The sequence below is a fragment of the Acanthochromis polyacanthus genome, chromosome 18 (assembly GCF_021347895.1).
Source record: "Acanthochromis polyacanthus isolate Apoly-LR-REF ecotype Palm Island chromosome 18, KAUST_Apoly_ChrSc, whole genome shotgun sequence".
Lineage (NCBI taxonomy): Eukaryota > Metazoa > Chordata > Actinopteri > Pomacentridae > Acanthochromis > Acanthochromis polyacanthus.
The window spans coordinates 6,324,703-6,348,129 of record NC_067130.1 but is presented as its reverse complement, the minus strand read 5'-3'; the positions used below and the strand labels follow the sequence as shown (position 1 = coordinate 6,348,129).

The window sequence follows — 23,427 nt, the reverse complement described above, 5'->3', positions numbered from 1 at the left end:
GATCTTTAGAAGAGAGGCAGAAGGAGACTCAGATGGAAGAAGAAGGGGAAAGCTCCAAATCAGTCAAACCGTCGGTCCACAGTCAAAAAGAAAAAGCTGCTTCTTCGAGGTAGGCAAACATTTCTGAGCTTTTGTGTTTGAGTGACTAATATTTTACAGTTAGCTACATGTCCGCTGTTCAAGTTTAAGTTAAGTTTTTGCTTTATTTGATGTTTTTTTTTTCTAGAGCACATGAGAGTGAAAGCAGCAGTGGGTCAGACTCTGACTCTGACTCAGAGCTGATTGGACCCCCGGTGCCTCCTCAGCACGCAGCCCAGGAGGAGGATGATGAGCTTGTGGGACCGCCTCTTCCTCCAGGTTACTCAGGCAGCACAGCTTACAGTGATGATGACGATGAAGGGGATGCACAAGATGACGACGATGATGATGTAAGTCTAAATGTCCTGTGGGTTACAATGTCCTTCCCATAGGTCCACAATCTAAATCTCATTGCGTTTTTACTTGTTCTGTCAAAGATATCAACTTCCTTTTTGTACAGACTTAGTAGGTGAAACACAAGGTTCACAATTACTCTGTTATATTCAGATATCATTGATGGTGAGATAGAATGCACAATACCAGGACCCAGATACTGAAGAAGTAAAATGTAATCCAGTCATTTTCAGTTTTATTATTTAAATGTACACGACCAGTCAAAATAGGGACACACTTTCTCCATTTGAATTATTTTGTACATTGTCCATTAATACTGAATATTAGCACTTTTTGTTTACAGCATAATTCCATATGTATTCTTTTATAGTTTTCATGTCTTCAGTATTAACCTACAATGAACAAAAATAATGAAATGAAAACCACTGAATGGGATTGTGTTGCTGTCACTTGTTACAGTACTCACTGGGGTATTTTAAAATTTCACCACAAGATGGCAGCACAAGAAAAATAATCACTGGTCAGTGTTGCACTGTCAGAGACATAAATAATAATGTCCTTGAGATGTTGCATCTTTCATATATGATTCTGTTTCTTTATGATGCCAAAATGACAGCTGAGCAATATTAGCAGCTTAAATTATTAGTCTTACCAAAATTAGTGGTGAAGTATTGGTTTTGATTGGAGGAGTTTTTACACTGTGAGATGAATTTAAATAAATGACTCAGTTTTGAACAAAGCAGCTCAGATCCTAACAAGTGTTCACAACTGTGTGACTGTTCTTAAAAAGCCTGCTAAAGTAAAAACAGATATCACTGAATGAAATGCTACATTATGACCAAACCCCTAATACACTCTTGTCTTTCTTTTTTTTATATCCTTGTATTTACATCAACTTTCTGCCCCAGAATCCAGTGAAGAAGATTCCAGACACCCATGAGATCACTCTGCAGCACGGCACCAAGACGGTAAGGCTTCAGCTCTCAGTAATTAGAGTTGTTGTCAACTCTTTAAAGAAAGTATTCACTGATTTCTAATTTGCCTAGAATAGAAATTTGCATCTGTCAAATGCGCCTTTATCACGAATGGCTCATAATCAACATATTTTCTATATATTATGCACACACTAAAACATCTCATCAAGGTCTGCATCAGGGCAGCTCTGAGTCTGTTTCACTTGATCTACAAGTGAGAAAATGGATTCATTTTGTTTTGAGATTCAGTGATGATTGCTGTTTAAAAAGAGTTTTGTTTTGAATAATTGGATCGTGAAACTTTAAACATTTGGCTTCTATTTATTTTTTGCTGCCTTCAGCTGAGGCAGTGTGACTACGTTGTCAAATATTTCAAGCATCTGAAGCAGTCTGAACTGTATATGCTGATATATTGGTTTTTTTTACTTTCAAATTATCTAATTGTCTCTTCAGGTATCAGCTCTTGGCTTAGACCCCTCTGGAGCCCGTCTGGTGACCGGTGGATATGATTATGATGTGCGTTTCTGGGATTTTGCCGGAATGGACCAGGCTCTGCAGGCCTTCAGATCCCTGCAGCCCTGCGAGTGGTACGTGGAGCATCAACACAGTTGCTTAACATGTGCTTAATTAGTTTCATGCAAACATCCAGTGCATTGACTGCTTTTATGTGTGCCAAAGTGTACACCCATACACAAACACACATGGGTTTGTTGAGCTTCATTGGGCCTTGTGTTAACTCTGACATCCTCTCTTTTCATGCAAAATGAGCCTTTCCGAAGCAGATGGTTTAGATACGTGGGTGTTTGTGTATGTGGATGCATGTTTATTCTGTGTTTCACTGAAACTATCATCAAAGATCAAATTCTTTTTAGGTTTTGGGAATCAGTGGGCTGAGCTGGAGCAGGCTTCCCCTTATTAACTAAAATTTACGCTACATTTCATTTGATTACAATGTGATCCAGTAGCCTGTTTGGTTTACTAACAAGCTGTGCTGTGAAGGTCCGCTGTTCTCCTTTCCTGACTTAAAAAGGAAACTTGTGAGCTCAATAAAACTAAAACATAGAGAAGTTTGGGAACTTGGTGCTATTTGTTGAGCTTTTGAAAATGCCAACGCAAGTTTTGGTCCCATCTACACCCTGCTGTATTAATGCTGGTATAATGGTATAGATGGTTCTCATGAGAACATGCATTGTAGAATGATTTGTGTGTTCCCCAGTCAAAGGTCAAAACATGAAAATGACACATTATGTCATGGAGAGTGAATATGATTTATCTTTTTAAGTAGATCAATGGATAAGTCTTTCTTTTTCCAATGGGGATTTGTTTTTTAGGGCCTGTACACATCCTGCACAGCACCACAAAGACGTATTATGTTCCATGTAAAATGTTTGAAAGGTAATTCTTTCCGTTTCACAGCTAAGATGCCTTTGTGCTCACTGTTGTGGTTTGTTTGTTGCTTGTTGTGGATTAAAGATGCCAATCATCAGGTGTTCATCAGATGTCGGGCTGTTTTGTTCCTATAGCTGTGTGTATCTGCCGTTTGTGTTTGTACCTGAACTGTTTGAAAGCTTTTTATGTACAGTCATAGCGTGCAGATGTCTTGCAGATTGACTCTAAGATACGTATTGGAACATAGCAGCATCACAGAAATCAAATCTGAACATATCTTTATGTCATGTTTCCTCTCAGTCATCAGATCAAGTCCCTGCAGTACAGCATCACTGGTGATGTCATCCTGGTCGTTTCTGGCAATGCTCAGGCCAAGGTGTTGGACCGTGACGGCTTCAACGTCATGGAGTGTGTGAAGGGAGACCAGTACATAGTGGATATGGCTAACACCAAGGTATGCCAAAGTCGTGTCCATGTGTAATTTCAGTTCATTCAGCTTGAGCCTCCATTTTTGTCAATTTGTCCACCATTTCAGTCGGTTTATGACAACATATCATCAAAGTAATTGCTGAGATTTGGAAACACTGCAACAAGGACTGACAGGGCAATAAACACAAGCAGTCAGATGATCCCGCAGATTGTAGAGACGCCAACACATTTTTACCAGATTTCAGATCTGTTTATTTAGAGAAAAACTCATAAGTACAGCAAACTCTGTAATAATAACTCCTTGCAGAGGAAAGCTGTGTGCACAACAACAGTAACCGTGTTATGCCAGGTTGAACAAGAACTTAGTCCTTTAACTAAGTTGGATGTTAATATTTTCATCTGGAATTAATATGACAGATCTTACAGGTGTTTATGTTTTCATTTCTATAGCAACAGCAGTCTGCCCAGGAGTGACTGCTAATTCTAAACACGGATTAGATGATCTGCTCCTTTGCTTTGCGGATACAACTTGCCAATGTGTAATGGTAGCAAGGTGCAGCTGGTCTGTTTTTATATCCAAGGATAATGGTCTGTGCTGTGAGACTGGCCAGAAGCAGTCTCAGGGGGAGGAGAACAAAACATACTTTCAGGACTGTCGTGGTTCATTTCTTGTATATACCTGAAACTACAAAGGAGGATCCTAATTAAGTGTCCATGTTTGGGTTTTACTGTGTTTAAGAAAGCTATATTGGTGGTCAGCGAGCATCTGTGCCAGCTGCAGTGCATTTAGACATGGTTTATACCACCCATATGAATGACTTGAAGTGAAGGCCCATTGATTGCGAGTAGAGTTTTCCTGGATGTCCTCCATTCTTGTCCCATCTGGAGATGATGATGAGTTTGGTTCAATGAAAATGCGTTTTGGCCCGCTGACAGTGTCCCAGTCGATTAGCTGTCTCATGTGATAATTAAGTCCTTGCCTCTGCTCTGCCTCTGTTGACAGACAAGTGCTTCCCTCCAAACTCCTCTCACTGCGAGATAGATGTCATCTAGGAATTCTTAACCATGTAATTTAATTTTTTTTGTGGAAAAACCATAACAGAAACAAATCCTAAGTGTTTCGGCAGAAGCCCATAGGACTTCTTCTGGTTCTGCAAACATTTAATTTCTCATTTATGGGGCCTGGTTGATGGAGACTTCCAGGTATTTATTTTATTCACACCATTCAAGATACGAATTCTGTGTAAACTGCTTTGGGAGCGATAACAGGCTCATAAGTGGTGTTGCTGACCTTCCCATGATCTGTTTTCTCTGTCCAGCAGATTGTCTCTTATCTTTTAGATGCAAGCATGCGTAGTTGTTTTGTCTTCCCTATATACTGGCTACAGACCTATATAGGGGCCATCAATTAACCGGGTAGGTGGTCTCCAACCCCTCTTATCAGCTACTTATAATGCAGTCCTGACTTACATTATTATGCAGTATGTTTAGGCATTTTTGAACCTAGAGAACAATAGTTCAATAGTACATCATTTCCTCATGTTCCACAGTCTTCAAATTTCTTATCCACCAATAGTGAAAAACATAGAAAAATGAGCAAGTAACCATATCAGAGAGACTGAAACAGAATGTGTTTTGCACTTTTGCTTGATACAGTTTTCATTCCAGTTTTTAGCCCATGAACTAACTGATTAATCAACTAAACCTTTCAGCATTCCTAAACTTAAACCTTATAAATATGAAAAAACAGTCTACGCTCTGCTGGAAACAGTTTCAATAACGACAAACGGGGAATGTCAGTTTTGTCCCCCAAGTCCCGTATCCTTACTCAGTTTTGTTGCCAGAGAGGGTTTTTGTTTTGGTTCTGTTTGTCATTAGCATGCTCTATGTTTACTATTGGTATGAAAATCAGTCTGTTTCTTTTTAGTCATTGGCAATTTGTTGTCCTAAACTGTTAAGGAAGAGGAATCAGGTTTGTTTAGGAAGGTAGCGGCTCTTTTAGCCTAATTGTGAAGCCCTTGTGTTGGGTGATTGTTTGTTTCGATGTTACCGCACCGAACAGGGAAGCAGCTGGGTCGTTCACAGCCCATTTGAACTTCAACCTCATCATATAGTGACTGTGTATTTTACCGTAAAATTTAACAGCTTGGCAATTTGTGATTCCTTTTTAGTCATAAAACAGCGTGACATAGGCAGCTTCACTTTATCAATTATTCAAGTGGTGTGTTTAAAGTATCTGACAGCAAACAGGCAGGCCCTCTTCCTGATCCACACATACCAATGTCATTTGGTCAACTTCTGCTCGTGCACGGCTCTGCTTTCCTGAACGTCCTGTCAAATAGTGGTATGTCATGTCTGAAGCCTCTTTGCATCACACTGAAGTGTTCCTCTCTGACCTGGCAGTCGGGGAGGCCTCTCTCTGGGTTATCCCGCTTTGAAGTCATTTGTTATGAGTAATTCTCCACAGGACTCCTCCAGCAGAGGAAATGGCTGAAAGTTCCTCTGCAAGGAGCTCACTGTTTGAAGCTGTGATGCGGCCTTCAGGTTCACTGGCTCAGTTGTAAGGCAAGGCCCGTGTCAAGGAAGTCAGTGTTACAGTATGATCGAATTTGGAGGCAAAATAATGTGTCTCTGTGGATAAAGACCTCACAGTTTACACTACAGCGCACTGAAAATGCACCATCACAAACATGTTACAGCACCCTTGAAATAATTAACTGGCGACCTTTCACTTTGCAATTTTGGCATGAGACAAATGAAGAACAACAGCCAACTGTGAAGAACACCAGCTGTCTTTGTGTATTACTTGCATGCAAGATTGCAAAATACACCCTCATGATTATACTTTCATTGGTTCCTACTGGCAGCATTTGCCCTTTTAAGTTTCCACTCACTCTCATGGCTACAACTGGATCTGCATTAAACAACACGCTCGTGATTTTAGGTCGTGTGCAACACCTCAAAATGACTAAAAGCTAAGTACAGGCTCTCGACAGCAACAATTTGATTTGTGTTAAAAATGCGCATTGACTTCATTTTTGTTTTTTGCTCTTTTCAGGGCCACACAGCAATGCTGAATTGCGGCTGCTGGCATCCGAAGGTTAAAGAAGAGTTCATGACCTGCTCCAACGACGGGTAAGTTTCAAACAAGTGTTGTAAGCTGTTAGTTATAGGCTGACGCTGTCACTTCCTCTTCTGCTGCTGTCTGGTAAATAAACCTAATCTGCTATTGTGTAAGAGATTTTTCCATGTGGAGAAATTGTTACCAACCTGCCTGCTACATGCACAGGCATATTAAGCATTTTCTGGTTTACCAACAGGCATGTGTCATTATTAGTGACTGTTTGAAAACCAATGAGCAACAGTAAACAATGGGAGAGTTATGCTATGCAGGAGAAGTGCTGTGCTTTTAAATAATTATCTGAAATAGCATTCATGTAGGGAATGAACTTAGATTATTTTGTTGCATTACTTCATGTGACATTCACAGATTTACTACTTGAATATTATCATTACTTTTACAACATTTTATTCACAGTCGTCCTTACTGACAAACCAAGTTGTCTACATCCAAAGCAGTGCCTTCATTGAATGGACTTAATTTTGCTCTCATCTCCTCTGTCACCAGCAGGGAGTCCTCTAGTCCAGACTATGCCTCTGCAAACTGTCGTCTGACCCCATGTGCATTGATACGTGGTACTTTTATCCTGGATGTTGTCCAAATGCAGCTTTTTATGTTTTATTGAACCAGATCGACCACAGGAGATAATAGGTTGATATACAAAAATATTTCTCTCAAATAGCTGATTTTTAGCAGCCTACTGCCTCCTTGAAAACAACTCCTGACCTGTATGGCTGCAGAAGCTGTAACTCTTTGCCCTGTGTATAGGTGTGCGGGAATATTTGTGAGTGAACACATGTGAGTGAGCTACAGCACAGTGATGAGTCTAAGTGAGTGTGACAGGCAGCAGTGCAGAAACCCAGGGCTATCATCGTTAAGTGGAAACAAGGGCCTGGCTTTGTGGGCAGGCCACGGCCCACTGTTTACCAGTGTTCCTGCTCTCCCAGATGTGGAGGGTGGTTTATTTAGCTCTTATTGAGGCTCTGGAAATCCTCCCCTGGCACGTTAGCACTGGGTGTTGCCCCTGGCCAGCTCACAGGGGAACAGCGGAGAGGAGCGCACAGGGAGCCATTCACAGGCTGAACAGCTGCATGTGAGGAAGGTTCACAGCAGCAGACCAGGTCAACACAGCAACCTGAGTCTCAGACATGGAAAGAGGCAGTGACTTAGAGAGAGGGAGGGACTGCTTGTATTGATTTACAGGTGGAGGAGGCTGTCTGTTGAACTGTTGTTCAACTTCCCATGCTGCACTTTTCCTCCATCATGTTGGTAATGTGCAGTGCAGTGCAGGGGTAACTTGGTGATAAGTGATGTGGTTTACTTCCTTGGTGAACCCTCTACCCCTCAAACCTACCAATTCTTCAGTCAAACGTGCCTTTTCATTGCTGCAGTGCAAACAGAATGTAACTGCTGGAGATTAAACAGGTGCCAAACTTACAGATCACATTACCTCAAGCCTTGTTTCTGTACTCTGATAGCCACTTATCTTCAGATGTTAGTATTCAGAAAGAAAGAAGATTATTTGCCACAAATATGTATATTTTTTACAGCACTGTGAAATGTTTTTTGTCACATATCCCAACTGGGGGTCAGAGTGCAGCGTCAGCCATGGTACAGCGTCCCTGGAGCAGGGACAGTTAAGAGCCTTGCTCAAGGGCCCGACAGTGGCTGCATCGGGGTTTGAACCTGTGACCTTCTGATCAGTAGTCCACACACTTAACCGTTCCCCAACACTGCCCATAGATATTAGGATGGGATATGTTGGATACCAGAACATTTCACATCTTCTACAAAGCTTAAATGTTCTAGGTTTGAGTTGATTTTGAGTTTAGTTGAATTCATCTGAGATGAAACTGGCTGTGACTGGACTGAAGCAACTGAAGAATCAGAGTTTATGGTCTCAATAGATTATTTAATTTATTCATGTTTGGAATTTTCAGAGAAAAAAAAAGCTTGGATTTACAGTAGACAAAAGTTATAGGTATCCAGTATTAATTAATTAATTTATTAGATCTGGGACCATGTAATTAACATAGAAAACGTCTTAAGTCCTGCGTATAGAATGTTTAGCATTAAGCTAATTTTCAGTACGCTTTTCAGTAAAAGTAGACAGAGGACCAACAACATCGATTAAAAACAGTACAGACAACATTATAAACTACACACACACACGACACAATCCACAGTCAGTCGGACCTCGTAGATGTCATAGGTGGGTACATTCTTGTTTTCCTTGTAGCCAGTACTTAGCTTTTGCTGTAAAAGCTTTTAAATCTGCTAATACTGTATATATTTGGGAGAATGTCCTTGAGTGTCAGCATATCACAGTTGTACAGGTTCAGTTGTTCACATTGGCTTTACTTGGCTATTCTAACTGCTAGAATACCAACAAACTTCTAACCAAGTCTCCAGTAAGTACTGTGTAACATCACAGGTGGTATGTACAGGATCTTACTGTCTATGGATGACAACATGACTCTCTTACCCGTAACTAAAACATGAACTTCAGACCCGGCCACAGACAATAAGCTTCCTGTTCTAAGATGTGTATCTGCATTATTTCAGACTGTAGTCTGTCTGCAGCTGCCATTAGGACATGAAACAGAGCTGTGACAGCACTGTGCCATTATTAGTGGACCTTTGGATGTTGGAATGCACTGAACCTTCATAGACAACCAGGCTTTTCAGTCCATATGGATTATTTATGCTGTTTATTATAGACAGATCATCAAAGAATGATTCCTCCTTTCTCTGAATCACCACCTCATGACGTATGCTGCTCCATCCATTTCAGTGCCATCCTTTGAATAAGTCCGGATTCTGTAGAGAGGCCAGGCTGTAGTCAGTGGACCTCTTTAGAACGGACCAGTAGTGCCAGTGGGTGTCTGCTTCAACATTAGACCAACATCTAGGCTTTTCCAGGTCTTCCTGCCTCGTTAGAAGGTCTTTGTTGTGTTTATTTGAATAGGTTATTAAGCATGATCACTGGACCGCCCCGCTCCTTAATTAAAGATCCCACTGGTTGTGTGGACTCTCATTCAGAAGTGCTTTCTCCCAGTTCCTTGAATGATTTCATCAACCCAGACTTTTTTCTTCTCTGAGAGGAAGCGGATGAGAGGGAAGCACCGATGAAGCAGTTTATTAATGCAGCAGCAGGGTGGCAGCGATTGTCCTCCCAAACTGAGGGCTGAATGGGGCTTCAGCAGAACCGTGTGACACAAGCTGCTCCGTGAAAAGTGTTTCTCCTCAGAGTGATGTGAACGTGTCAACATGTCACATTCTTCTGTCATTTGTAACACGGCACAGTGTTTTCCAACAATAATCATGTTTGATATAAAGAAGCCAAATGCCCATTAAGCACTGAGCCACGATCTAAGTCTCCGCTGAAAGACTGGAGAACTGTTTGAAAACTACGGATTTATCTCACAGAAAGTGAAGGCGATATGCGGTTGGTCTGCTCCCAGTGGAAGTTTTTCTTTGGCAGGGCAGTGCTTGAAGTAAAGTAGAAATATGGCTGGGATTTGCTGGAATTGGTGTGTTTTGAGAGCTACAGCATTTTCTAATAAATGAAATCTTAAACACTAGCGACTTAAAAACCTTGAATAATTTCTGTTTAAAGCTAACAAACCTTACTGCTTTAAACAGTTAAAGTAGAACTAACATTGTGGGAAGAGCACAACGCCGCTGATTCTTTATTTTACTTGTGCAGTTTTATAGTGCCCCGGAGAATGATGAGAAATTCATGTTATGCTCTTTTTTTTTGTGACTGAAACTTCAGCCAGTGGAGCAGAGGATGGGACAAACGGCGACTTTCTAATTGGGCCCACATGTTACTTCTGTTGAATCTTGAGGCACACTTGAGCATGTGTACACACAAATACACACAATTTGAGGAATGTTTCCAGGAGGTTCGAATGCCAGGGATTCCCTTCTTGCTGGCCTGCTTTCAGGGCTGCAGCTGGACTTGAATGTGAGACCCAGCGGACAACATGGCAGGACTTTTTTACTACTAAGGAACAAATGATTTTTCTTAGTCATGCTCTCAAACCAAACACATGATTTTCTTTGGCAAGCATCCGCAAAAAATAAAAAGTCACACAAAGCAGATTTTTGTTTTTTTTCATTAATGAATATCTATATTTAATTGCACGTGTGCTAACAGTGTTTTTTCCGTATTGAATATTTCTCTCTCTCTCAGCCCCTGTTTCCTAATTGATTATTTCTGCTATACTGATCGTGTCAAGTAAGTAGGTCGTCTGTTTTTCAGTGCTCTCAGCTAAATGCTGGGTGATAGCTTGAGGAAAAAGGGCATTACTGCTGGGTTATTAAGTGTGATCTGCGTGACAGGACAGGGATGAAGAGTGAGGACACACAACACAAAATGTGTGCGAGCATGTTGGGGTGATTCACACTGTCGGACACATCAGGTTCATCCACAGTCCAGCGCATCTCCAACTGCTCCCACCTTACACTGCAAGTGTTCCATGTCCTGCCCAAGAATGCACATACCATACCTTAAAGGAGAGCATTTATCCTGCTTATTCAATTTACAGTCATGGTGGAATTTTTGACTGACAGTAGCATCTAGTTCTTTAGTGTTTGATCTGTGAATACAGTGTTTGTTTTTTTCTTGTTGAACTGAGTATCAGGCCACATCCTTACAGGTGTGAAAGCGTCTTATCACACGACTGCTTGGTTAAATTTGAAAAGCCATTTTGACTCGAGCACAAAGACACCAAGACAGCTTTTTTTTTTTTTTTTGGAGGTTTTTTGTACCTGGTGTGTGCAGTCACACATGCCCCGCTAAGGCACCTTTAGATTGATCTTGTAGCTCGGAGCCACACTGATAATGTTGAGTTTTTGTGAATCAGCCTCTCACTGTACCCACAGTCCATCTGCGCTCAGGCCAAAGCGTCTCTTTTCTTTGGCTTTTCTTGCTCGCTTGAGTGCAACTGTGTGGATGCCTCCTCCCAAATCCCTCTGTTATTTCTCCTCTTTATCTTCATCAGCTGTGATGGGAGATGGAGCATCTTTCCTCCTAATCCTCCTTTTCATAACACAGCCCCAGTTAGTCAGTCAACCAGTCATCAGCCTATCACTGGAATTCGACCAGTAAACAACCTTAAACAAGATGTACGCCTTTCTTTTCTCTCTTCCTTATCTCATCATCTGGGAAAGTGATCCTAGCAACCATCGCCCCCACTAGGCCTATAACCTGAAGGACAGATAAAATCTGGGGCCCATAGAATTGTCACTCCTCAGATGATGTGTGAACGATTGTGCTTCCTCGTAAAGTGCACATGCATGACTGAGGTTGTATAGGTCTCATTTTATTACATTCACCCCTTTGTCTCTGAAGCGTTTGTTGAGGAAAAGGGAGCTGCTGATTGAAGGGAAAACAGGGTGTTGACATGGAGGAAACAGCAAAGTTATTACCCTCTCATGTTTTCACTGTTTTATTTTGTCATTGCATGCACTTTCATTGCGTTTGCTCTCCAAAAACAACCACCTATCGAACTTTAAAGTTTAAAGGCGGTCTGAGGCTTAAAGGGGAACTTCGTTTTTTTTTCCAACCTGGGGTCTGTTTTCATATGTCTTTTCATACATGTGAGTGATGGAGAAATTAATTTTCGACATAGCTCCAGTATTTAGCCAGGCATCTCGTTCCGAAATCGCACGATTTCGAAACGAGATTTGCTTTCTAGCGTCCTGAGATTTGGATACAGACCACAACAAATAGCGATCGCCAGGTAATGTGGAGGTTTTCGTTCACTTCTCATCTCTAGTATGTTGTGGGACACTCGTTGAGACTATCCGAGTCGGTCAGTGTGGGGGGAAAAAAAAGCACGTTGGGGCGGACTTTGACGCGGGGGGCAAGTTGCCCTATACTTTTCGCTAGCTGAGCTGCGAGCTGAGCTGCAAAGCTGCCTGCCTGGCTAAATACTGGAGCTATGTTGAAAATTCATTTCTCCATAACTCACATGTATGAAAAGACATATGAAAACAGACCCCAGGTTGAAAAAAACCGAAGTTCCCCTTTAAGTTCATTTTTATTATTGCTTTTTTGAGTAAGTTTTGTGACTAATGGGGGATAGGCAGTTTTTACACTTCAACGAGCCATTTCAGAGCACCACGTATTAGTGCAGACAGTTTCCCCAGGTGAGTATGTGCAGTATTTGCCCAATGCTTGTAGTTTTCTTCACACTGGTGGGCTCCAACCTCTCTGCTCCATCACCCTGACAGCCTGCAGTGCCATGTTTTGGAAAGAACCCTTACGATAAATAGCATTCCAACCTGCGCTACGGAAAAGGTTATGTTGTCTTTATTGGGTTGACAGACGCCTGCAGTCTTCTGTAAACAAAATAGAGATGTCTGTGCGAGGCAGCAGGTGGACCTATTTGTCATCCAGTCCATGGTTATCACTCTCCTTCCTTTGCTCTCACACATACAGTTGTATATCTACTCTTATAAACACTTACTGTACAATGCGGAAGAATTCAGGTTGTATTATGCAGTGTCCTTTTATATATATATATATGGCTTTTTGTGCTTTTATCCCCCAGCCGAAGACTTTTTGATTTATTAACAGCTTTGGGTTATGTAGATTTAAACACAACAATGCATCAAACAGAGTTTTATTTGACCCTTGCCAGTTCTCACTCAAACCATATGTCTTCAGCTGGCATTTGTATCACATTGTTAGACTTATCCAAACACTGTTGAGTGTGTGTGTCTGTGACTTTGTAGACAGCCACGAAGGAATCCTTGCCTGGCTGTTAGTAGCAGCCCTGCCTGTGTGTTTATACTCCTCTGCTGACCTCATGACCCAAAGGTTAAGATGCTCACCAAAGCAAAGCAGTCGGTCACAGACACATTTGGATGTACTCTGTCTGCTGAGATCCTTGGCGTGGGTTCGTGAAAGGTTGGCTAAATGCGCTCTTGTGGAGTAATGTCTTTCAATAAACGCGTCTCTGTATTGGCGGGCACCTCTGTCTGTCTGGTCATAATTTTTGATTTGCTTTTTTTATTGGTTTCTGTAGCGTTTCTGCACTGGTTTCATGGGGATTTTGCAGCTCTGAGAAGACCGGGGTAGTTGAATGAAAAGCTGTATCTCCAGATGCTAACTAGCTGTTTAGGTTTAACTTGAGGCTAAGTTGTGAGAAGCTGTGTACAACATCTCTTGCTTGAACAACCTCCTGACAGAAAGTCATGTCAACGGGGTCAAAGGTGAAATGTTCCACCTTGTTTTAATCTGATTCAGAGAATGCAGAAACACTATGCTTTGCTCTAAGGGCTTTTTTGAGTAACACAATTGTGAACCCTTGTTTTAACAGAGGCTTAAGCCAAATGGTAGCAAACAGCAATTAATGATTAATACAGACATTTCTCATTCTATTTATGTTTGATGGAAATCTTGGATATTCAATTATTTACATTTTTGCATTCTTTAAGTGTAAATGTGTATTTTATTTTTAGCACCATTTGAGGATAGTTTAATGTGTTCAATGTTTTATATATGAAGCTGTAGCCATAAGGGTTTTTATTGGACTTGCATTTTATGACATTTTGGAATGAAACCTCTCATTTGTGCATTATGAAAAACTCCGCTTCTCAGTGCTCCGGGTTGCGTAATGTGTTCAGCAGATGTAGGAAAGAGAATCGGGATTTCATGGAAGCTTCAGACATACCTGTCAGGCTGATCTACTGTTCGTCTGTTTGCAAAACGCCTCAGCCTGCAACACAGAGCCGCCTCACCTCATGTTCATGAGAATGACCAGGGCAAGCTCTATTTGGACGATTCTGATTTATTACGGCTGGGAGGGTGGTGTTGATGGTCAAATATGTTTTGAGGGACAGATACTTTATGACTGATTCACGACAGTTGGGTGAGGATAAATTAAATTCCCTGTCTGTTCACAGCACCGTGCGCACCTGGGACCTGAACTCAGAGAAGAAGCACAAGTCGGTGTTCAAACCGCGCTCGTTGCAGGGAAAGAAGGTCACCCCCACATGCTGCACCTACAGCCGTGATGGGAAGCTCATCGCAGCAGGCTGCCAAGATGGCAGCATCCAGATCTGGGACAGAAACCTCAGCGTGAGTCTTAAAAACACACACACACACACGCACACACGCACACACGCACACACGCACACACACACACACACACACACACACACACACACACACACACACATACCAACCACCACAACGTGCAGTGGGCTGTAAACAAAGCATGTCTGTTTTGTTAGCACTTCGGGTACAGAGTCATGAGAGTCAGGTCACAGGGCAGAGAAGTCAGAGGTCAAGAAATCAGTAACACTGAAGAATTTAAATGCCTGGCATTAGAATACATGTATCCAAACTGGGAATAGTCAGCCAAAAGACTAATTCAGATCATGATTTGATGATGTTGCTGGAGGAAAAGCTAAGACAGAAGAACATCAAACCACAAACGAATACCTTATGAAAAAAAAAAGTGGAATAAACCAAGTCTGTAGGAGACTCAAAGCATCATAAAATTTTGTATCAATCCATATCATAAAAACTGAGATATTTCTTTCTAGACTAAAATGCTGCTTCCGACTGATATCCTTCGAGCTGCGCCACCAGCATGGCCAAAAATATCTGCTTATGTAACTGAAATAACTGACGTGTGATGACTGAGTTGAGTTACGTGAAAGTTGCTGGGAGGCCCAATCACAATTTCCCTCCGCACATTTTCCACTATTAGGTAATTAGGTTAATTAAATGATCAAAGCGTGCATTCCCTTCTTAAAGGTCCACAATGTTGAGGTAATAGTTGATCTTGGCTCCTGGGAAGCACTACGCTCATGTATTTGGCTGTTTTCACTTGAGCTATTTGACAAATCATCACTGTTGATATAAATGACTTCCATTCACGGCTGGAGAGTGCATATCCTCCATCTTTGTTCGAGTCTGTCTTCAGGGTCATTCAAATGCTTTTTTGTACTGAAGGTCACTCTCAAATCTGTGTTCACCTGCCTATAAATCTTTCTTCTTGATGGCTGTCAGAGTGATGCATCTGTGGTCAGTGTCTGCAGCGCAAAAGGATATCGCTAGCTGCAGTTTCCTGTTGATCATTGGCAAAGCAGATTTGTCAGTTTATTGCTCTCCTTCTCAGTCACATACAAAGTTCCAGTCAGATGAAAACAGATGGAAAGATGGGAAAACAGAAAGGAGAGGTGCACTCTGTTGAAGAGGGGGTTTAGTGGACCTACAGCACTCATAATTCAGTATTTTCAAAGACGACATATTGCAGGCGTCATTCCAGTGTGGTGTTATGTTACATTATGGCTAGCTGATTCGCAAACTTCGGCTCGTAAGTTGCTTTTTTCCCTGGTGTGAGAAAACATTTGTGGTTACTCACCTGAGAGCCCTAAAAGACCATAACCCCACATATTAAGGCGGGATGTAACATTGATGGAGGACTGCACACAGACATCTTAAAACAGTCAGGACAGTATAGATTTTGAGCAATTGTTGGTGTGAGTCTGTTTTCATCTCAAGATTGAGAAATTGTTTTTTTTCCACATATCTCACTGTAATTCTTTTGTTCCACTTCATATCTTTTCATCTGTCCAACCTCATATGTGGACAAGGTCGGATGCGTCTGTTGTTTCATGTGAGATTGTAGATGGTAACAATTAGGGTTGCGCTGGAACAGCTTGATAGGACAAAGGGACTCATCCAGATAAATCCAACTGGACGTAGGCTACATGATAATTACTCCAACAGCCAACTTCATGATTCAAGGACACACAAACAATGTAGTTTGTAGGATTTGTTTTCCACGTAACCACATTTCTATTGTAAGCATGTGCTTCCCTGAACCCATGTTGTGCAGACTCCCACCTCTTCTCCAGTCACCCGTCATCCCACTCCTGGGCCGCTCATAGCTGCAAGCTTCAAGCAATTGGGTTAAAGCTCTCAAAATTTATTACCCCTCCTTCTCCAAGCTAAATATTTACCCTGCGTCCCATAGCAGCTTACAATAGTCTTGTCTGTTTCCTGACCACTGGAGCCTGCCCTGTCTGAATGGCTCAAGAATTTAAGTTGGTGCCCTCTGCCCTAATCAGCAACCTGTGCTGCTGACTCAAATTCAGCCACAAGCCTAAAAAGGAGTTGACCTCTCGATGCTTTTATTGCTGCTCCCTCCCACGCTCAAATGAGGCCCATCTCCTGTTGTATTGCCACTATTACTCATTGCCAGAATATGCAGGCAGATCAATCACGATCAATCATGTACATGACCTTGATCTATAACTCAGCCTGAAGAGTAGCTATTGAGGATGACACATCGTGTTCTTGAACCCTGACTTGAGCTGATTGATCCTATGATGGGAGTCAAGTAGGTCTCTTTCGGTGGACTGCCACAGAGAGTGATTGCATGTTCATCCTTTGACCAGAGGGGTTGGTGCCAGAATTACAAGACTGCATTTAAATGGTTGCCAGGTAATGTGCACTCCGTGATACGTGGTGCATTGAGGGTGAAGCCCTCCGTTCCAAAACATTACCACAGAGACCCGAGGAATGTTATGATGTCATCGGTGAACTTAGATGTTTCCAGACTTCAAAGTGGGACCCCAAAAGAGGTGGTTTTGGTGAACTACATCTTGTACAGTGTAACCGTCAGATGACATGGCAAACTTTCACTGCTTGTCTGCACAAGGTGGTTTTGTCACAGCAATCAGTCCTTAATGATAAAAGTGAAATATTTTATGTGTGTAGCAGTCCATAGGAGGTTTAAATGCCACGAGGAATATAAAAAAGGACTTGCCAACAGCAATCAAAAAGTGTAGTTGTTCCAGATCCAACAAGTCCTTTCTTAATTGTGGATCCTTTGTGATTCTTGCCTTCGTTGCATCTTGTTCTTGATAAAACTAATTAAAATTCCAGGCTCCACTAAACACTACAGTTTCACTGTAGTAACAGTAGATTTCAGTACAGTAAAGATGTCATTTTCAGGTTTTCAGTCCAATTTTTTCCCCCATATCAGCACAGATAAAAGCTGTAAGTCTCAGACATGGTTGGTAATTAGTTTGCCAGGTGATCTTAAAGGGAAATCTTAATTAAAGGGAAGCAACCTGGAAGAGGCTGTTCTACATTATTAAGTCAGTTTTCACAGGGAGAAAAAATGATCTTTTTGAAGATATAGCATCCTAGAATAGTACAATGTCTTACAAGAGGCTTGAAAAATATGGAAAACTGAGAGGAGATCATCAAACTGAGAGGATTTGTGAAGGATTCGGAGCACAGATGAAATTGGTTGGCTCTATTTGACAAATTGACCTTTTTAAAAGGGCAGCTACGAAAAAGCCCCTGTAGAACAGATAAGAAGTATTTGAGACTGCTGGTGTCACATCATGAATCTCTCCATGAAACATCCTCCAGAGCTGGGCTGTTTGGCCTGACCAAAGCTCCCTCAGAGAACAGTTGGCAGCGGGGTCAGAAATTCATGATGACTAATTTTTAAAGTGTTTTATTCACAAATGAATGCCATGCTACACTGGGTGGTCCAGATAGATGGAGCTCTGGATGGCTGGTGAACGGCCACCCTGCTCCAGCAAGATGTCAGGCAAAGATGGGGCAGAGCGATGACCTGGAGTGGAATATTAGGAGGAGAGATAGTAAGTCACTTTAGGCTCCATGAGGTTGTCAAAATGATCTCCAAATGATATGTGGAGTTTTGAACTGTCAGTTTCTTTGCATGGTATGAAAAGAAGAATCATACCAACTAGAATGTAATTATTTTTTGAAGACAAAGCACCATCCCAGTCGATTGTGCACAAAACACTATTGAGTGGTTGCTATGCAAGTATCAGGAGAAAAAACATGAAGGAATTCATGAGGGTGTGTGGTAGAATATCTGGAAACAGTAGCTCAGGTGGGCAATACAGGCATCCTCAAATTTAAATAAAATAAGTTTACATAGACCCACAGGTTCAATAAATGAGTGATATCAAAGAAGGGTTTATATATTCATGTGCAGCTTTGTCTTTTTTGTTGCTTAATTTTCAGAATTCTTGTGACAAATTCAAAAGATTTCTTTTGAGTTTAATTATTACATATTTTCAAACTATGTCTTGCATAACAATTTGCAACAATATATTTAGCTTTGTGTTCAGAATATTGAAAAAACAGTGGTAATTAGCTGTTGCTTTTGCTTGTAATAATATCGCCATTGTTATAGAATTGTTAAGTGTAAAACATTCCTGATCATATGTAACACTGACTGTCGAGAAGGAAAGAAACCAAACAATCTAAATCTGCCTTATTCTTCTCACATATGCATGATAATTAGCTACAATGTGCCACCAGCTTAACTGCACCCTCAGAACAGTGATGTATATGACATTGTAAAGTCTGTAAGTGCTTAAAGATGTGGGGAAAACACAATCCCAGAGGAACTTCTTAGTGTCCAATAAAGATGTTTAGGAATAGTGTAGGACCTGATATGCGTTTACAGTATATACACAACCTTTGTCATGATGAACCTGCCCTCGTTGTGGCATCTGAAAAACAAACTCATCCAGCCGGTATCTAGTGAGCCAATCGTAAACATTTACACCATATCTCAGTGCCTCCATTGTAACGTGCCCCATTGTTTCTGTCATTGCCACACAGTTTGATTATCCCTCCCTTCAACCCTTTCTACATGTGTGGTCACTAAGAGATTTTTAAAGAGATATTTTTCTGCAAAGGAATGCCACAGCTTTCACCTGTTCAGCCAGTTTGCGTACCATGTTTTAACCCTGACAAAAACTTGGAAACAACTCGCATATAATAGTCCTGTCATGTACAGACCTTTCTGTATGACTGAGGCATAGAGGTATACAGTTTAATATAGCACGCTTTTGGACTATCGGAACCCTTGACCACAGTGTGATTCTCTAACTCACACCGCCTCACCATCACCACTTGTTGATTTCCATGAAAGATCAGAGCAGCTGTTCAGCACTGTGGTTTGGCCACTTGATCCTTAGCCGGTAACAGAGGTCAGAGTGAGATGTAAAACTGACTGCACACTGGGCATCATCCAGTCTTTCAGGTGGGGACTGTTAAAAGTATGAAAGAAGAAGCAGAGAGCCTCTTAGTATTTATATAAAAACACTCCGATAGCGTGATTTGAAACAGTTGGCGCTGTGGTAGATTGTTATCATAGTCTGCAGAGGATGAAACCCAATGCTGTGTTCCTTCAGCTATTTATCAACTCCTGCTGCCGAATGTGTGTAGACGTGGATTAGAGTTGTGTCTGTGTGCGAGAATGTGTGTGCACGCATAAAACAACCTTCCATTACTTACTAGCGGCAGACACTGTTTAGAAAAATAGTCACACCGGCTTACTGAATAAAATCATGACGATTTAGCCTGTTGGCTGGAGAGAAGGCCACAGCTTACAGAGGATGTCACAAGGCGTGAGAGAAGTTTCAAACAGTGCATGAGAATCTGATTTCACAAGCCGGCTGTGTAGATTATCACAGGAAGCAAACACCATGGCATCTACCAGCGCCAGCCAACATCAGGATAGTAAATAAACACTCAAGCTTTCACAACGGCAGTATATGATCTAGAAATAGCTGTGGCGGGTGTATGTTTGCAATAGGCAGCTAGAATAACCAAAAACTACCCATTAAAGGTGCTACTTTCCTGATAGAGATTAATCACCAAGCATAAAAATAACAGTTATTATTTCCTTAGTTGTATTTATATTTACTTAATATTACATTTTTTTGACTGACCAATTTAGAATCATTTTCTCTATTTTTCTTTTCGTAATTTATCCCAGACCTGGACAAAAGTTGTCGTCCTCTTGTTCCACTTGTTTGTCTTCTTGGATGAAACTTTATTTTTCAACATGCAAAAGGAAAGCAAACACTGACGACAGTGTGACATAAAAGGGGTCAAAACTCAGCATGTGCACAAAGCAGATGGTGTTAATCTTAGAAAGAAAGACGTCAGATGAAGAGAGAGAGAAGAAAAAAACTTGTGTGGAATGATTCATCACAGGTCGAACAACAGCTCATAATTTTTCTTATTTGCTGACCTGATGAAAACTGTGACCATATTGAAAAAAAAATGTGTTTTGAGGCCATGGAACAGGTTGATTCTAAGGGGAAAAAACCCCACATCTGTTCTCTCTGGAGTTATGTAAAGCGGATTTCATCACCTTCTCCTCGCAGTGTATTTATGGTGTAATATTTACATGTTTGGTGCCATAAATTCTCACCCCGTGACTGCAACTCTCAGAAACACAATTATTTTCGTCAAAAAAGCATTATGAGGTGCCTGTAATATCCGCTCCACTGACCCGTTTTTATTGTGCATCACTGAGCAACATCATAAGAAAAGATAATTACAAGAAAATGGTTCATCAACGCACCCTCCTGTTCATAGCCTGCTGACCTCACCCAACCCATTTTTGTCTACCATGCAAAGATGCCACCACAGTTACATAAATGCATGTTTGGATACACTCCTATTGTAGCCTAGCCGCGCTAGACAACCCACGGCAACGAATTTAATTCTCTGCCAGGGTGGGTCTAGTTACCCTCCATAAGGCTCGAGGCTGGATGCTCCTAAAACTGGCCGGACCAATCACCATGAAGTGTAGAGTCAGAAGGCGGGTGTAACGAAGTGACGACAGAGGCGTGACGATTCTGACAGAAACAACCGGTGCACAATAAACAGTTATCTTTCGACTCGGCTTTGGCCACAGCCCTTAAAGATTTGAAGCTAAAATTCAACTTGAAAGATAAACAAAGGACGGCACTGAAGTGTTTCATTGAGAAGAAAGACGTATTTGGACTTATGCCGACGGGATATGGCAAATCCTTAATATACCAGTTGGCTCCACGGCTCCGCTGGTTGGGAAGCTAATGGGACTTAGCCACAATCCGCCGGTGCTCTCGGAACTATGTCAGCCTATTCGTTGTGCTGATTGGTTGTATACCTACCCAATTGCTGCAGAGGGATTTGATAGACAACCTTTTAGCCCGCCTCCCTCCCTGTCGAGCTTCCCTAGACCCTTGTGCCGTCAGAAACATGGGTATAGCGTGGCTAGGCTACTCCTATTGTCCATTTGCACGGCAAAGCACAGTAGTGATGGACCATTGTGAATGCATGACTGAACTGGGGCCCCAAGGCTACACACATTACACATTATGCTTTAGCTGCAACTTATTAGGCCTGTTGTAAGATTAGAAAACGTAGTGTCGACCCCTTGACTTTTATTTTTTCAACCAAGTCAATTTCAGCGCAGCAAATAAAAGAACAGGCAAATATTCAAAGATAACAAATGTAAGGAATGGAATTGGATTGAAGGTAATCTGTGAGCAAAATGATGATGGAGAGCAGAAAATTAGCCCCGGAGAGAATACAGAGACTAAATGGCAAAGGCCAGAAAAAGTGTAATATATGTTATCTACAGTCCAAGGTAACAGTGTTATCTGTCTCGTGAAAGTTAATAACTTCCCTCCACTTACTTTGGAAGTGAAGCATGGCCTCGTTTCCTTCTGTTATCATGAGGGCACATCACTCATTCACCTCCCGCTCCACTCTCTCCTGCACATTTTGCCAGCTTTTTGCTCTATATTTCTCTATCTTATCTGTCTTCCCCACTCTGTGCTCACTTGAAATTCCTTATCCACCTTCTTTGGTCAAAAGCCCGCATTGCTGCAATTCTCTTTTCACTGATTTATTTGCATTCCGTTTAGAATTAATGAAAATGTAGCTGTATAAACCAAGGTTATGTTTGTTTGAGTGTTAGCAAGTCTACTTCCCAGACTATTGCTTCACCGGTGTCTAGTAATGATCGATCTGTGTAATCTGGTTGTACTCGGCTCAGGTAAGACGAAGGCACAGGGAGGTGGATGTGGGAGGAAGCAGAGAAGGCAGCAATGTACTAGTAAAAATGACACATTGACTGCTTTCAGTTTCTTAAATATTGATAAAGATTTTGTGTTTTTCTTTGTTTTTTATCATTGTACATCAAATATAGTTGCATTTAAGCTTTTGACTGAACAAAAGAAGTAATTTCAAGATGGGCTCTTAAGTGATTAATCTTTTAAATCTGTTATCAGACTAATTAACAATGAAAATCATGATTAGCAATAGCCCAAATTGCTAAATCTAAAGTACAAAATGGACCTAATATTCTAATATTGCTTTTTACTTTGACTTTTTTTTAATAAGTTAGCTGCAGTACCATAGTGTTGAGCTGGATGTTTTCCAGTCTACAACTCCAGACTTGGCACACACACACTTTGCACTACAGTATTGCACTGCTTACTCAGTGAGCACTGAGGAGGCACACGGAAGGGTAGGCCATCTTCAAAACAGCTGTTTCGATGAGAGGGTTAGGGTACATGGCTGAACTGGCTCGGATTAATTAACAATAGTTGAAGAAGTTATATTTCTTTATCTGCCTTTAGCCTATGACCTACAAAGATGAGATACCATTCACTCTGGCCTTTTGTAATCAGTCTTTTCTCACCTCTATACAATGACCTCAAATGAAATGTCACTTAGCCTACTTGGTTTTCAGTGATACATGCTGATCATCACAGCCAAGCCGAGTAAGATCACATTCTCATACTGTATATAGCGCCATCCCGGGAAAATGGTCACAAGGGCGAAATTATACACATGATTTAGTGAGAACATTGCCTCAATAAATACTTGGAAGGTTGTAATCTTTAATGGGTGGACTGCCTTTCTTTTCCTCTGAAGCTGCTATTGTTTTGTACCCAACAGTCATTGAATGTATGCGATCACTACTCCAGAATTACACATTTAAAGCTGCAATTTAGAATTGTTTTCAATATCAGTTACAATGCTGATTATTTTCTCAATAATTCCATTGATTGTTTGAGCTGTAAAATGTCAGAAAAGAATGAACAATGATACGATACTTTCCTAAAGGTGATGTCCCTTTACAACTGACAGAGTCTAAAACCTAAAAGATACTCAGTTTATGTTGACACAGGAGAAAGAAAAGCTGGAAATACAGACAGTGTGACATTAACTGACCGAACAATTGATTGATTTATCAAAATTATTTT

The 23,427-nt window shown here is 41.3% G+C and overlaps 1 protein-coding gene across 3 annotated transcripts in view; it reads left to right on the top strand.

The window, feature by feature from the left end:
* The window catches only part of LOC110951541 (WD repeat-containing protein 70), a 45,687-nt gene that overhangs the window by 1,508 nt on the left and 20,752 nt on the right, over positions 1-23,427 (top strand). For 2 of the 3 annotated variants that reach the window (XR_007937623.1, XM_022194649.2), the window contains exons 4-10: positions 10-109; positions 227-428; positions 1,341-1,400; positions 1,860-1,993; positions 3,096-3,249; positions 6,283-6,359; positions 14,266-14,440. Coding sequence is in view for 2 of the 3 variants with exons in the window: in XM_022194649.2 (XP_022050341.2) it covers positions 10-109; positions 227-428; positions 1,341-1,400; positions 1,860-1,993; positions 3,096-3,249; positions 6,283-6,359; positions 14,266-14,440 (902 nt within the window). In the remaining variant the exon portion in view is untranslated. The remainder of the gene's footprint in view (positions 1-9; positions 110-226; positions 429-1,340; positions 1,401-1,859; positions 1,994-3,095; positions 3,250-6,282; positions 6,360-14,265; positions 14,441-23,427) is intronic. The other variant, XM_022194650.2, reaches the window with a different exon arrangement.